Genomic DNA, 13516 nt, shown 5'->3' with positions numbered 1-13516 from the left:
CACAGAAACTTAGTGGCTAGTTCCGAGCTCGATTTTTTGCTGTGACAATTGTCAATCAAGTGGCGTTTGCACTGTAACACATCACATAGAGTTTGGCCACAGAGGCCTAGAAGTGGCCTCTCAGGCAGAGTAGAACGAGGATGCAGAGGAAAAGGTTTTATACAGGATGCAAAATGAACAGCCTCCGGGGAAAATTAGTCTTGGAAACAGATGAAAATGTAAGGAACATATTTTATAAGTAACCCTCCTGTATTCTAGATGCTAGTGAGGCTGTTGGTTAAGCAATAAAAATCCTATCAGAAAACTTCCAAGGAGCTGTAATTTTGCCCTAAATCTAAAATGAAGCCATTGCTAAATTAACTCTGCTGGGTCCTGACTGCTGGCAATGGAGAACTTTTTATGAAAAAAAGAAAGAAAACAGAACTCTTTGAAGGGTTATGCTACTTCCTGTGGGGACAACTTGGGTCAGATCTCCGCAGGGGGCTTTTCCTGTTTCTCTTCAACTCTCCATTCTAACTCTCAGTGTCTAGGACTATTAATGATCTCTTTAATTGTCCCCAGGTAGCCCCTCCTCTGTTTCTCTCTCTCTCTCTCTGTTTCTTTCTTTCTTTCTCTCTCTCTCTCTCTCTCTCTCTCTCTCTCTCTCTCTCTCTCTCTCTGTTTCTTTCTTTCTCTCTCTCTCTCTCTCTCTCTCTGTGTCTTTCTTTCTCTCTCTCTCTCTCTCTCTCTCTCTCTCTCTCTCTCTCTTTCTCATCCCTTTCCTCAGATGGAATAAATAAAACATCTATAAAAATGTCACTTAATTTTTTAAAAACATTATTTTTAATTTAAAAATTTTTTATAAAAAAGTTTTAAAAAATGTATTCTTCTTCCTGACAAGGCCACACTCTGTAGCTTGCCAGCTCTGCCCTCCTAACAGCCCCTGTTCCAGCCACACCTCACTGTTCTCATTTCTGGTTCCCTGGGCTCTGAACTGCTTCCTCTGAGTCTGCACTAAAAGCCAAAAGCTATAGCCTGAAGCTGACCTCCCACCTGCTGTGGATAACCACACCCAGATGCTCTGCTCAGCATCTACATGCTACATTAATAATTATTATTAATAATAAGATGTGTACCCTTAAGTACACATCTCACTGCAGGATGGTTGTTAACACTCCAGGTTTCCCTGCACCCTTGGTTAGATGATAAACTTCTCAAGAACTAGGTATGTCTCATGAATGGGAATGCCCAGCCACATTGTGGAAAGCTCTGGCCCTCTGCCAACGTGGGTCAACTAAAACATGGTCAAAGCTTTGATCAGCCACTTAAATGCAAAGACAGGGAAGAGCCAACCCTGGCCCGCTGCACTACATCAGTCAAATGGCCTGTCCATGTCCAGGGCAGGATCTGAATGCCAGGGGCTAATGCTGATGTTCTTCCAGGTCCCTATCTGAGAATTATAAGAGAGTCTTGGGATCTTCCCACAACAGCAGTCTCTTCCTTCAGCACATGCTCCCTCTGCCATCTTCCCAGGACCCTAAGCATAGAAGCAATCAGCCCTAGTCCAGAGCTCTGATTCTTGGGGAGCGAAGGGGAAAAAAGAGCCAGGAGCATATAAACAGCCATGGGCCATAGGCTACTCCTTCTTTTCCTTATGAGAAACAGGGAAAGAGGAAGAAATAATTCTTTTATGCTCTGGACAAAGCATGTCAGGGAACAGAAATGGGCCTGCCTCTCATTTTTTGCCTAAAAATGACTCAATCATAAGAGCCATTAGAGTAAGATAATTTTTAAAGCACAAAACAGGCACAAAAAATTGCTAAATTTCACAAGGGAAAAAAATGTGAATTTGTGGCTAAACTGATACTTTTTTTTTTTTTTTTTTTTTTTGGTGGTACTGGGGTTCCTGGAAGCCCTTCTACCTCCGGGCTACACTCCCAGACCTATTTTTTACATTTTCATTTTGGAAACAGGGTCTCCTAAACCAGGAAGCTTCGAACCTGCGCGATCCTCCTGTCTCTGCCTCCCAAGGGCGGGGATTACAAGCGTGCGCCACCACGCCCGGCTAAACTGATACTTTTAAAGTCAGCAATGTAGCATACAGAATGTGTTTTCTACAGCCAGGGGTGGTGGCGCGTGCTTATAATCCCAGTATGCGGGAGGCTGAGACAGGAGGATCATGGTTCGCAGACAGTTGCCGTTTGCAACTCAGTGTCTCCCTGATTCAAAATAAAGAATAAAATAATAGGGCTGAGGGTGTAGCTCAGAGGTAGAATGACCCTGGATTCCATCCCCAGTAGCGCCAAAAAAAAAAAAAGAAAAAAGAAGAAGAAGAAGAATGTGGTTTCTACACTAGCCTGCCATGTGGCCCTTCTGGCCTCAGTGTTCATGGCTGCAAAGTGGGGTACTGCTCATACATTCTCCAAGGCCCTCCCCAGCTTTTCGAGCTCCCTCAAATCATTGCCCTTCCAAACCATCACCCTTCAACCAGGAAACTTTGGGCCCTACTTTGTCAAAGCACACAAGGTTGATTTGCCCACACATATTGATTCTCTGTGGGGAGATACAGAAGATTTTCTTTTTCTTCAGCCTCTTCTGGGCATACACAATGCCTATGGTCAGGGCGGCCGGCAGCACAGGAGGGACTGTCACGGTGAGGAGGATCAGGGACATGGTTGCAGTGTTTCTGGGAGGGACCTGGGGAGAGGGAGAGACAGACACACAGCTTAGCCCAGCACTGCAGGCTGCCATGTTGGTGTCTTCCTGACAACTGCCTCCCTCCACCTCGGAGGAGCCCCAAAGATGGTGGCTCAGAATGTTCCCAGTGAGTGGGCATGTTGATGGGGCTGAGTGTTCTCTTGGTTACCCCAATACATGAGCACATTATCTCCCACTGTATACCCGAAGGAGAACTTTGATTCCTGTTCCAAGTCCCCCTGCCCTTTCCTGACTCAGTTTCTCTCTAATTCACATTCATTCCACCCAGTAACACATTCCTTCAACTTAGAAACCAATAGTCAAGTTGCTGAGTGAAATGCTACAACCTAAGGCCAGCCCTAGTGTCCTAGGAACACTATTGGTTTCTAAGTTGCTAAGGCTGGTCCCGAACCTGTGATCCTCCCATCTCAGCCTCTCAAGTACTGGGGTTACTAACTTTCTCTCCTCCATAGCACATAAACTCCTTGAGTGAAGCAGTATTAAAATTAGTTTGCTCTCACTGGGGCAGGCACTGTGTTAGCCAGGCCCATTATTTACTTGTCCATACAGCACCTGCTTTTTCCAACTACACACACAGAGGAATTTTGACCTCGAGGACTCAGCTCTGCATAAGCCTGAACCAGGGAAGGTAGAGGAAGCCAATGGGGATGCCGGGTGTGATCCACCTGAAGATGAGCTCTTGCTGCCTTGATGTGCACTGGATGTCAAGTTTTGCCCAGGAAGCTGTCATTCCCAGACGGTGCTGGGGCTTCCATCTGGCATTTCTGTTCAGTGTTCTTGCTCCCCAGGTAAAACTCGCACACCATTTTATATTCTGACCCATGGCCTTGACTTGTTGACTACTTCTACCAGGGCTCCATTCTACCACGAACAATATGCACTGAACTGCCCTGCCCTCCCTTGCCTAAAAATGTATCCTAGAGGCTTGCTTCATAATGAAATGAGGATTCAGAGGTTAAGTTTTAGCATGAATGTTGCCTAGAAATTTCTGTGACTATCTTTGCCTACCAATATCCATCTCCTCTCCCCTCCATACACACACAGAATTCACTGATACCACTAATTTGAACATTGCAATAGGTTGCTCAAGCCTAGTTTCACACCTATATTTTGGTGTCTTATTTACAATTTCCTCATCTTCCCTATTAGCTCAAACTCCCATATGTCTTATATAAGACTCCCATATGTCTTATATAGAGACTACATGGTCCACAGCAGGATTGGACTCAACACCAGAGGTTAAAAGTGACAACCCCTCTCTCCAAACCATCTCACCTATGGACTAAGGCATGCAAATGAAACTGACAACCTATACCTTAAAGGGAAGATGGGATCCCAGGTGGTACCAGTTCTATAAAAGTAAATATTTAATTTTATTTCAGATCTCAAGCAGAAAACATGAGCAAGTGTTGGAGGTTGCCTAGGATACTTTTGAGTAGTTTAGGAAAAACTTCAGACCAGACATGGGATTCACAAGCCCTTTCAATCTGATCTACTCCTACCTTACTAGACTTCTCTCTTTTAATTGCTGGCTGGTTCCAGAGGACTCTTGTGCATTCTTTTCTTTGTGTTTTGATCACTTAATTAGCATGCCATTTCTGCTTTTTGACCTGGTTGACTAAATCTTTCCCATCTTATTATTAAAGTGAAAACATGTATTTACTTTAGGCTATGGGGTGTATTATAAATGTCACACTTGGAATAAACCCTCATTCAAAAAAAAATTGTGAAAACATCCAGTGAACTTTGCTACTTGTCATAGCTGCATTATCCAATATGATTGGAGGGTCACTAACCACATGTGGCTATTTAACTTAATTGAAACGACATAAAATGGGAAATTTATTTCCTCATTCACATTTACTACATTTAAAGTGCTCAATAAGCATGTGTGGCTACCTGCTACCATATTGGATAGTGTAGAAACAGAATATGTCTACTATCTAAGAAAGCCCTTTGGACATCATTGATAATAAAATGGGATCAAGAAGTAACTTTAACTCTCTTTATTTAGGCTGAGCTCTTTTTTAAAAAGCTATGCTATTTAAAAGCCTTATTAACAGTACTTACTTCATGGTACATATATACCCCTAGGGCATAGAAAAATCCCACAATGCCAAGGCAGGCCAGGAACACCATGAATTTGAAGGCATCGCTGTATAGTTTGAAGTTCAGAGGCCGAGGATAGAGGATGGATCTCACCAAGTCTCCTTTGGCTGTATTGTAACCTATATGATATAACCACAGTGGAGTAAGGTCCTTTAATATAGTTTCTCTCCAATCAAAATTGGTTGGGTCATTGGAGTATGGAATGAAACCACATCACTCTGACGTAGTGGTATTTTTGCTTTCCTTGTTGTTAGCAGACACCAGTGCAAGCAATGGCATCCACTTAGCCCTTTCCAAGCCCTCTTGCTCTGGGAATCAGTGCTTCTGTGGCTCCCACATGCAGCTCCTCATTCACCCATGGAGCTGAGGAAAACTGGACTAAGATACTAACAGATGTGACAAACAGAAAAAAAAAACATTGACAAAAGGAGACTTCTCTAAAATACCTATGTGGGGAAGGTGGGGACAAAAATAAAATAAATGTATGTTGAAATAGATATGTATTGAAAAAGAATTGAAAATTAAGAGAAAAGGAAGGTGAAAGGCAAATATTTTCTTAAGTACATAAGTATAGGCCTCTGGTCATGTCATTCTTGTGTTTCTGAACCTTCCAGAGCTTCCATTTTATTAGAATAAAATTCAAATTTCTAGGCATGGTATTTGAAGTCACCTTCATTCTGACCTATTCCTACTTATTGAACTGATCTCTAACTATTCATTGCTCCCAAAGGACCCTCGCATATTTTCCTTTGTATCTTGTAAATACAGCTTAACCTATCCTTACAGCTCGAATATGATTGGCTAAACTTTTCCCATCTTAGGCTTGTTTAAAATGCCACTGCATTAGACAAGTGTTTCCAGAATTCTACTCCTCTACTTCATACCAAGGATCATTTACCTCACTCTAGGATCCATGCAACACTTGGTCACATGGCATCTATCATTGCTCCATGTTTTAGTTGGCTATAAATTCATCTGTCTCCTCAAACAGTTTATTATAACCTGGTTTTAAGGGAAAGATGTATCTCACAAATTATTTCTTTAGCCCTCAGTGCAGAGTGCATAGTAAATATTCATTAATCTATGCTCGATAGGAGTCAGTACTGTATGTATAAAATGTGCCTTATCCCCACTGCTACCTGGATACCTGGTCTCCTCAATCATGGCTTTTTTGCCTTTGAGAGCAGGAACAGAGTTGCCTCTAATTTGCTGTTTCAGCACTGTAAAAGTACATTAGTGGTTTCCATGATCTCTAGTTATTAGATTCTGTTTGGGCAGCAGGCTGAGAGACGCTCTAAAACCCACTAACTAGTTTCAATGAAAAAAAAAAAAAAAACGAAGTCATATTTTTCATTTAAAAGCCATTCAGTTAAGATAATTGAATCCTAGACCAATGTAAAAAATAATGGTATCAAAGTACAAGGTGTGTTTTGTGTCTTTGAGTGTGTGGGACAGCAGAAACACTGGTCAGGGGTGGGGGCGGTGAGCTGGGATCAGGTCATGATCAGATTTGGTTGTATAATGGCATGTGGAAGTTTGAAGGTAATAAAGCTATCCATGGAAAGTTTTTGAGTGTAGTATGTATGGGTTACTCCAAACTAGGTTTTTGAAATGTGATTTGTGTGACAGCTTAGAGAAAGAGTGGGGCAAAAGTTGAAGGAAAACAGTCACAAGATGAGTTTTCTTATAATAGTTTAAATATGAAGTACTGAAAGCCTGCATACAGTATCTGTGGGGATGAAAAGTAGGGGAATGGAACGCAGGAGGTACTAGTATAATCACTGATATTTGACATGAGAGAAAGTGAGGAGTTAGGATAGCAATCAGAGTCTAGCTTGATGACGATGCTATTAAAATAGAAGCAATACAGAAGGAGGACGAATTCACATTTAAATGTTTGATTTTAAAGTGTCTGTAGAGCACCCAGCAGAGAATTTCATATATAGCCTAGCAAAGCAACTCTCTTTTAAAGGAAAAAGACTATAGTCATTACAGATGACATTTTTTGGCAGGCATGCAAAATATTGAGGGAAAAGAGAAGAATCCTATGAACACAAGCCAAACCAAAAACATAGTTTTGCTTTTAAGAAAATTAACACCATCTGCAGGTATCTTTCATCACCTACCAAGGTTTTAACAAAAAAATCATTCAAAATGGTGACTATTCCGGTTAGGATGGCAATTGTCATGAACACAAAGAACAATAAATGCTGGCGAATTTGGGGAAACCAAAATCCTATTACACTGTTGGTGGAATTGCAAACTAGTACAACAGCTTTGAAAATCAGTGTGAAGGTTTCTCAGAAGATTGGAATGGAACTACCATATGACCCAGCAATAGTGATCTTGGGCATCTTCCCAAAAGAAATGAAATCAGATTTTTATAATCATACATGCATATCCATGTTCATAGCAGCACAGTTTACAAAACCCAAATTACAGAACCAGCCTAAATGTCCATCTACAGATGAAAGGATCACGAAACTTTGTTATATATACACAATGGAACTTTCCTCAACCTCAAAAAGAATAAAATTACACTGTTTGCAGGAAAATGGATGAAACTTGAGAATATTATGCTAAGTGACTACACTCAGTCCAATAGAAAACATAGAGGTAACACCAGGCGTGGTGGCGCACGCTTGTAATCCCCGTGCTTGGGAGGCGGAGACAGGAGGATCGCACTGGTTCGAAGCCAGCCGTGCTGGCCTAAGAGACCCTGTTACCAAATAAAATATAAACTAGGTCTGGGAATCTATCCCAGAGGTAGAAGGGTTCCATCCCCAGTACCACCAAAAAAAAAAAAAAAGTACATGTATGTTCTCCCTTCTGTGTGGAAGCTGGAGGAGAGATATTTGGCAATAAGGACATCATCAGACAGATGATAGATAGAGAAGGAAGCATGGGGGATGAAATCATAAAGCGTGCAATAATAAATATAATGTTATGAATAAATACAAAATTGTGAGTTCCAATCTCAAAGATTTGCAGTGTGAGAGGGGGACCCGATGGGAAGGGCAACGAGAATATGTGTACCTATTTTTCTAACATTCTATACCCAATATGATGTAAAACTGCAATGCATCCAATTGAAAAATGGAAAAAAAAACTGTGACTACTTAATAAGGTTATGATTAGGAAAAGTATGACCATTAATACCAGAATACGGCAAACTCCAAAACCCTAAATAACATTTCCCTCACACAACTCCCCCTACCTCCAGGCAGGGAGCAAATGGACAAGAGCAGAATGCACTAACCTGTCTGCAAAACCACTGCTCTCACAGGCCCGTGCCCAGGGGGTTTGACCTGGATAACTTCTGTCCCGCAGAAAAGGACGTGCTTCCGATAATCCTCCGCACCGTGAGCTTTCCAAGGCATGTTCTTCTCCACCTGGGGCAACGGTGTCTTTGTGACAGGTATACTTTCTCCTAAAGAAGATACATGCTTTGTTGATTTTATGAAACCTCAGAAAGTTATTTAGAACTAGTGCTTGCCAGTTTCAAGAATTTATACAACCACAACTAATCCAGTCTTAATGCCCATCTCATGTGTCAAGTTGATTATTCTTAGAGATGTGCGTGTTTCAAGCAATGATAGACTTGATTCTATTTTAAATACTTATTTATTATCTGCCTGTCTTAAACTGGGCAAGGCAGCATATGCCTGTAACCCCAGTACAGGCATGTGTCTGGAGGCTGAGACTGGTGAATTGCAGATTCAAGGCCAGCCTCAGCAACTTAGTGAGATCCTATTTCAAATAAAAAATAAAGTAGGGCTTAGAGGCGTGGCTTGGAGGTAGAATGTCTCTGAGTTCAACCCCCAGGACCAAAAGTAATAAAAGGATCTGCCCATCTTTACTATACCTCGTCTGTATGGTTTGTTGGCGTAATTTTAAAAGCAGCCTAAGTTAGCTGCTGTCATCTAACCATTCTCCAAGTGTCCATGGCACCCAGCACTATTTTAGGCCAGGAAGGAGCTGTAAAGCACCTGGATTCTAATTGCTCTTTGCCTTTTATCTTCTCATTTATCCATTCATCCAATCATCCACTCATTTACCTATTCATTTAACAAAAATTAAAGTGCTTATTCTGTGTCAGAAACTGTGCTATGGCCCAGGAATATAATGAAAAGAAGTCAGAAATCCTGCCCTCATAAAGCCCAGGGAGCCAGGCTAGAAAGCTGAGGTTGTCCTACACCATATCTGGGTAAATCCTATCAAAATCTCCCTTTTATTATTCCAGTCTTTGGCTTGAGAATCTTTAGGCCTTTCCATTGCCATTTCTAAATAAAGCCAAAATTCTTGCTACATTGTCAAAGCCTGACACAATTACTCCTCATATGAGCTCCAGCTAAACCAGGGCCTTGTAGGTCCTTATTTTGACTCCCATTCTTTACTAGTACCGATCACCTCCTCTTCCCTGATGACTGTAAGACAAGATACTTTAGGTATAATGAAAATTATCTCAGAGTTCAAAAATGATAAATTTCAGAGATAAAATAAAAATGTTAATAATACTTCCTGGGTCTCAGATTTAAAGAGCACTTAAATGAATTTAAAATTCCATCATTCTTTTGCTAAATGTTCAATTAGCAAGATAATATGGCATCTTTCCAATTTGGAAACCATATATTGATTATGGTTGTACAGATTTAGGTCTTATCTCTTTTCAGGTAATTCTGAAGGATCTTTAATATATACAACATTTTATACTCCTCATTTTCCCTAGTGGTTTATAATGGGCTCAAAATACATATGTTTGTTAAATGCATGTACAAATTAAATAAAAGCAATTCCTCAGGCCTTCCTATTATTTTTTTAAAATTAGTTTCCTACCATGGTACATTTTTTTTTACATTGTAAGATATAAGAAGCTATAACATTTTTACTAGCAGCCTTGAGTATTCTTCAGGAAATCCTTTTAGCCAAGCATTGTCCCTATACCATTTTCTTTAAAACTATTGATATTACTCTATTCTGTTTATTTGCCGACTGCATTCCAAATGGTTTTGTAAAAGGGATAGGCCCTTTTGTCCTATCTTCGAATCATTAAATCATATTGTTTTTGAGATCAGCTTTTATAACAGATACTTTCAGAAAACTGCAAAGGTTTCTGCATTTGCATCAAGATTATTAACCCACTACATATACTTTAGCTAATATAGTGTTAGTAATTTTCACACATGTAACCAATGAAACTGGAGATAAATCAAAGATAAAAGTCATCTAGAGATAATATTTTCCAGAAATGGAGCTCAAATCAGATGACTTCACACAGGACTGATTTTTAAGTCTCCTTTATGCTATTTATATATCAATAAGAAATATCACGGCTTTGTCTTTCTGGTGCATTTACTACATAAGACTGGAGGGATCTAAGGAGGCTGCATAGGGCTTTAGAAAGAGTATCGGCATCTCTCACTGTCAACTGTATACTTGGCTCCTGGGACCTGAATACTTGTGTTGCTGTCAAATGGAGATTCTCTCCCTTAAGGACCTAGATCCCTTAACATGATGACTATATTTGAAATGCCATGTCTTCGTTTATTTACATTTTAGGAGTCGCGTATAAACACTTTGAGAGCAGGAGCCTGTCTCACTCATCTTGATGACTCCAGCGCACAGCACAGTGAGTGCCTCATAGCAGGAATTGCTGAACTTCTATTATATAAAGGGAAGAATGAGCTAAAGAGAGGAGGATGAGGAAAAGGGAGGAAGAAAGGAAGAGAAGAAAAAACTGACTATCCATTGATTATAAGCATGTCTGTTAGGATCTCGGTGCGAAGACTTGGAGGGAAACTATGTGTTACACTCAGGTAGCTGCACACTTTCTGCATGTGTTTCAAATAAACCAGTGATTTATTTATTTATTTATTTATTTATTTATTTATTTATTTATTTTTGGTGGTACTGGGGGTGGTACCAGGGTCTTTCTACCTCTGGGCTATACTCCCAGACCAGTTTTATATTTTATTTGGAAACAGGGTCTCACTAAGTTGCTGAGAGCCTCAGTAAGTAGCTGAGGCTGGCTTCGAACCTGTGTGATCTTCCTGTCACAGCCTCCCAAGTGTGGGGATTACAGGCGTGCACCACCATGCCTGGCAAGCCAGTGATTTAATAAGAGGAGAGAAAGGGAAAGTGTGTGGCAGAAAAAATGTCACCCCTCTTCCCCACAATTGGCCTTCAAAGAACAAAGAAGCACTGGTTATAAACATAAGCTCCATCGACAAAATATCTGGGCATAGGTGTTTTATTTTCTTCATAGTACATAATTGTTGGAAATGTATGTCATTTATGTCGTCCTACTGATGGGGATAACTGTGGCTTGCAGCAGGTGCTTCACACTGGACACTTTAAGAATGGAACCATTGGGAACCAAAGTAAAAACCGAGTGTAGGTATAAGATAGTGTGGAACTTCTTGTAGAGCTGAGCTTTGGACAGTAGGATAAGACCGAGATGAGGAGGATGGAATCTTACCAGAGTGTGGGTGCTGTAGGTGGGAAGAACAAGCAGAGAACAAAAGGTGCTGAGGCCTGAAAAGGAAGACAGCAGCTCTATGCACCTTAATCTCACTCCCTCACTTTTGCTGGGGGCAAATGCCAGCTCCAGCTCTGAGGCTTTCAGCAGCTGCTGGGCAGTGTGGTCTCGTCACCTCACCGCAGTCCCCTCATTTGCAAATTGGTATCATAATAACTCCTAGTCTAATTTGTTTTATGCCATAATGAGATGAGATGTTAAAGTTATTTATAAAATATAAGTTGCTAGGAGTGTTTGCTATGCTTAGTTTTACATAAAGATTTCTATGTCTGTGAAGGATTATTTTGCACATGAAAAGAATGATCTGAGTCACATTTGTGGACAAATACCCTAGAAATACATTTTCAGTTCCAGGAACCTAACCCTAATTTTCTAATTTTTTTTTCTGGCCAGGCTCCTTTGTACAAATACGTAAATGAGTGGGAGGTTCTATGTAGGTGGTGCAATAAACTACAGCATGCTGAGAATTAGATGTTTCTGAAGAAATTAATGAGAAAGAAATATATCTATATTTCTGTTTCATGTTCCTGTCTCTATGGTTGCCTTTTATCAGTACTTAGGTACATAGATAGTGCTGGTGAGTTTCATTTTCCCAGAAATGGACATTGACAAAGCCACTACCAGTTAAGGTCATTTTAGGTCAATTTTGTTCATTTGTTAAAAGGCAGCACTGTTTACCATTTCTGACTCTCTGGAACTTTCTGAATTTCCCTGAGAATCAAAGTCAGCACTGAATGCATCAGCCAGTGAGAGAGAAAGAGCAGGCAGAGGCCACAGCCTTCCTGTCTTTCCCACCACCGCCGTGCTCTCTGGTGCCGGGGAGAGGAGTTATTCCACCTTGCAAGCGGCTGAGAGATGTGAGACAGCAGTTGCCTTTGAGAAGGACAGTTTGTGGAGCTGAGGTTTGCATGTTGGGTACTATGGCAACATTCTGGATAAAAGATATGATCAGTATGCAAATCCTCATCACTGTCATTATAAGGCAGTTAGAATCCAACACATTAAAGGGGTATTTTGTAATTATACCAAACATATTTATGTTTACTACATTTTCTTGTCTCGATTTTAAATTAAGCAGAACCATTTTAATGTGAAATCTGCTTATGTTGGACAATTTAGAAATAGATAATGATCTTCCATCACATTTAGGTTGTGTTAAAGTTTTGCGTGTGCTTTCCCCGTCTTTATACCATTTGGAAACAGAAAAAAATCTTTCAGCACAAAAAGAAAAATAGTTTCTATTTTTGGGTTTCTTTATAGTCTTTTTTATTAAAATTTGCTGTGCTCTGTGTGTGTTTTAATCTAAATTATATTTTATAAATAGTGTCTTACTAATTACACAAATACAAGTAGACATTGTAAGTTACAAATGAAACCTAGGACCATTCAAAGTGACTAGACCAGTTTTCTGCACAGTGAGATCAACTTGGAAATGCAATTTCAAAGAGAACAGAACCGTTGTACTGTCTGCCCTCAGGTTCAACTCAAACTCTCCAGTGAAACCGAAGTCTCAGTAGCTTTCCATCCACAGAATACTAGGCTGGAAAAACACTTCACACCCTACGGTCTGCGGAAGTTCCTGGTTTTTCAGGTTGTGTTTTGTTTGGATGTGGGTATAAACTATTTTCATATTGATGAAGAGATCGTGTTCCAACTTGTTTACTTGCTCCAGCTTCTTTCTACTTACCCTGTTCACCTCACATGTCAGGCAATTAATCTCATATGGTATTAAATGTTTCTTCTAGTTTTGTACTTATCGTGGCTTAATTCTTTTTATTAAATGCTGCCTGTTTGTGTATATTGTATCTCTAATATATATGTATATATGTATGTATATGTACACGTGTATGCGTAAATATATTATGTGTGGTAGCACAGAGGCATTCTAACTCTAAGATATACCTCTGGCCCCATTTTATATTTTTTATAGTTTACTCTGAAACAGAGTCTCTCTAAGTGGCTGAGGGCTTCATTAAGTAGTTGAGATTGTCCTCGAATTTGCAATCCTCCTGTCTCAGCTTCCCAAGTACTGGGATTATAGGCATGTGTCAACACATCCAGATTGTTTTTATCCTTTTACTGGTGCACTGTAACTGTACATCATAGTGAAGTTCAAAGTTTGTGACTCTGTTTGAATGAAAAAGTGAGGGGTATCTCCCTTATTTGTCTTTT

The 13516-nt window shown here is 40.2% G+C and overlaps 1 protein-coding gene across 1 annotated transcript in view; it reads right to left on the bottom strand.

Moving 5' to 3' along the window:
- The window catches only part of ATP13A5 (ATPase 13A5), a gene marked incomplete at both ends in the record, with an annotated part of 111463 nt that overhangs the window by 52983 nt on the left and 44964 nt on the right, over positions 1-13516 (bottom strand). Inside the window, 3 exons of the mRNA XM_080696678.1 lie at positions 2488-2676; positions 4768-4925; positions 8066-8236. Of these exons, the coding sequence (XP_080552804.1) occupies positions 2488-2676; positions 4768-4925; positions 8066-8236 (518 nt within the window). The remainder of the gene's footprint in view (positions 1-2487; positions 2677-4767; positions 4926-8065; positions 8237-13516) is intronic.

The sequence above is a fragment of the Muscardinus avellanarius genome, assembly GCF_963383645.1.
Source record: "Muscardinus avellanarius genome assembly, chromosome: 5".
Lineage (NCBI taxonomy): Eukaryota > Metazoa > Chordata > Mammalia > Rodentia > Gliridae > Muscardinus > Muscardinus avellanarius.
The sequence above is the reverse complement of the archived record's forward strand: the minus strand, read 5'-3'. Positions and strand labels throughout refer to the sequence as shown.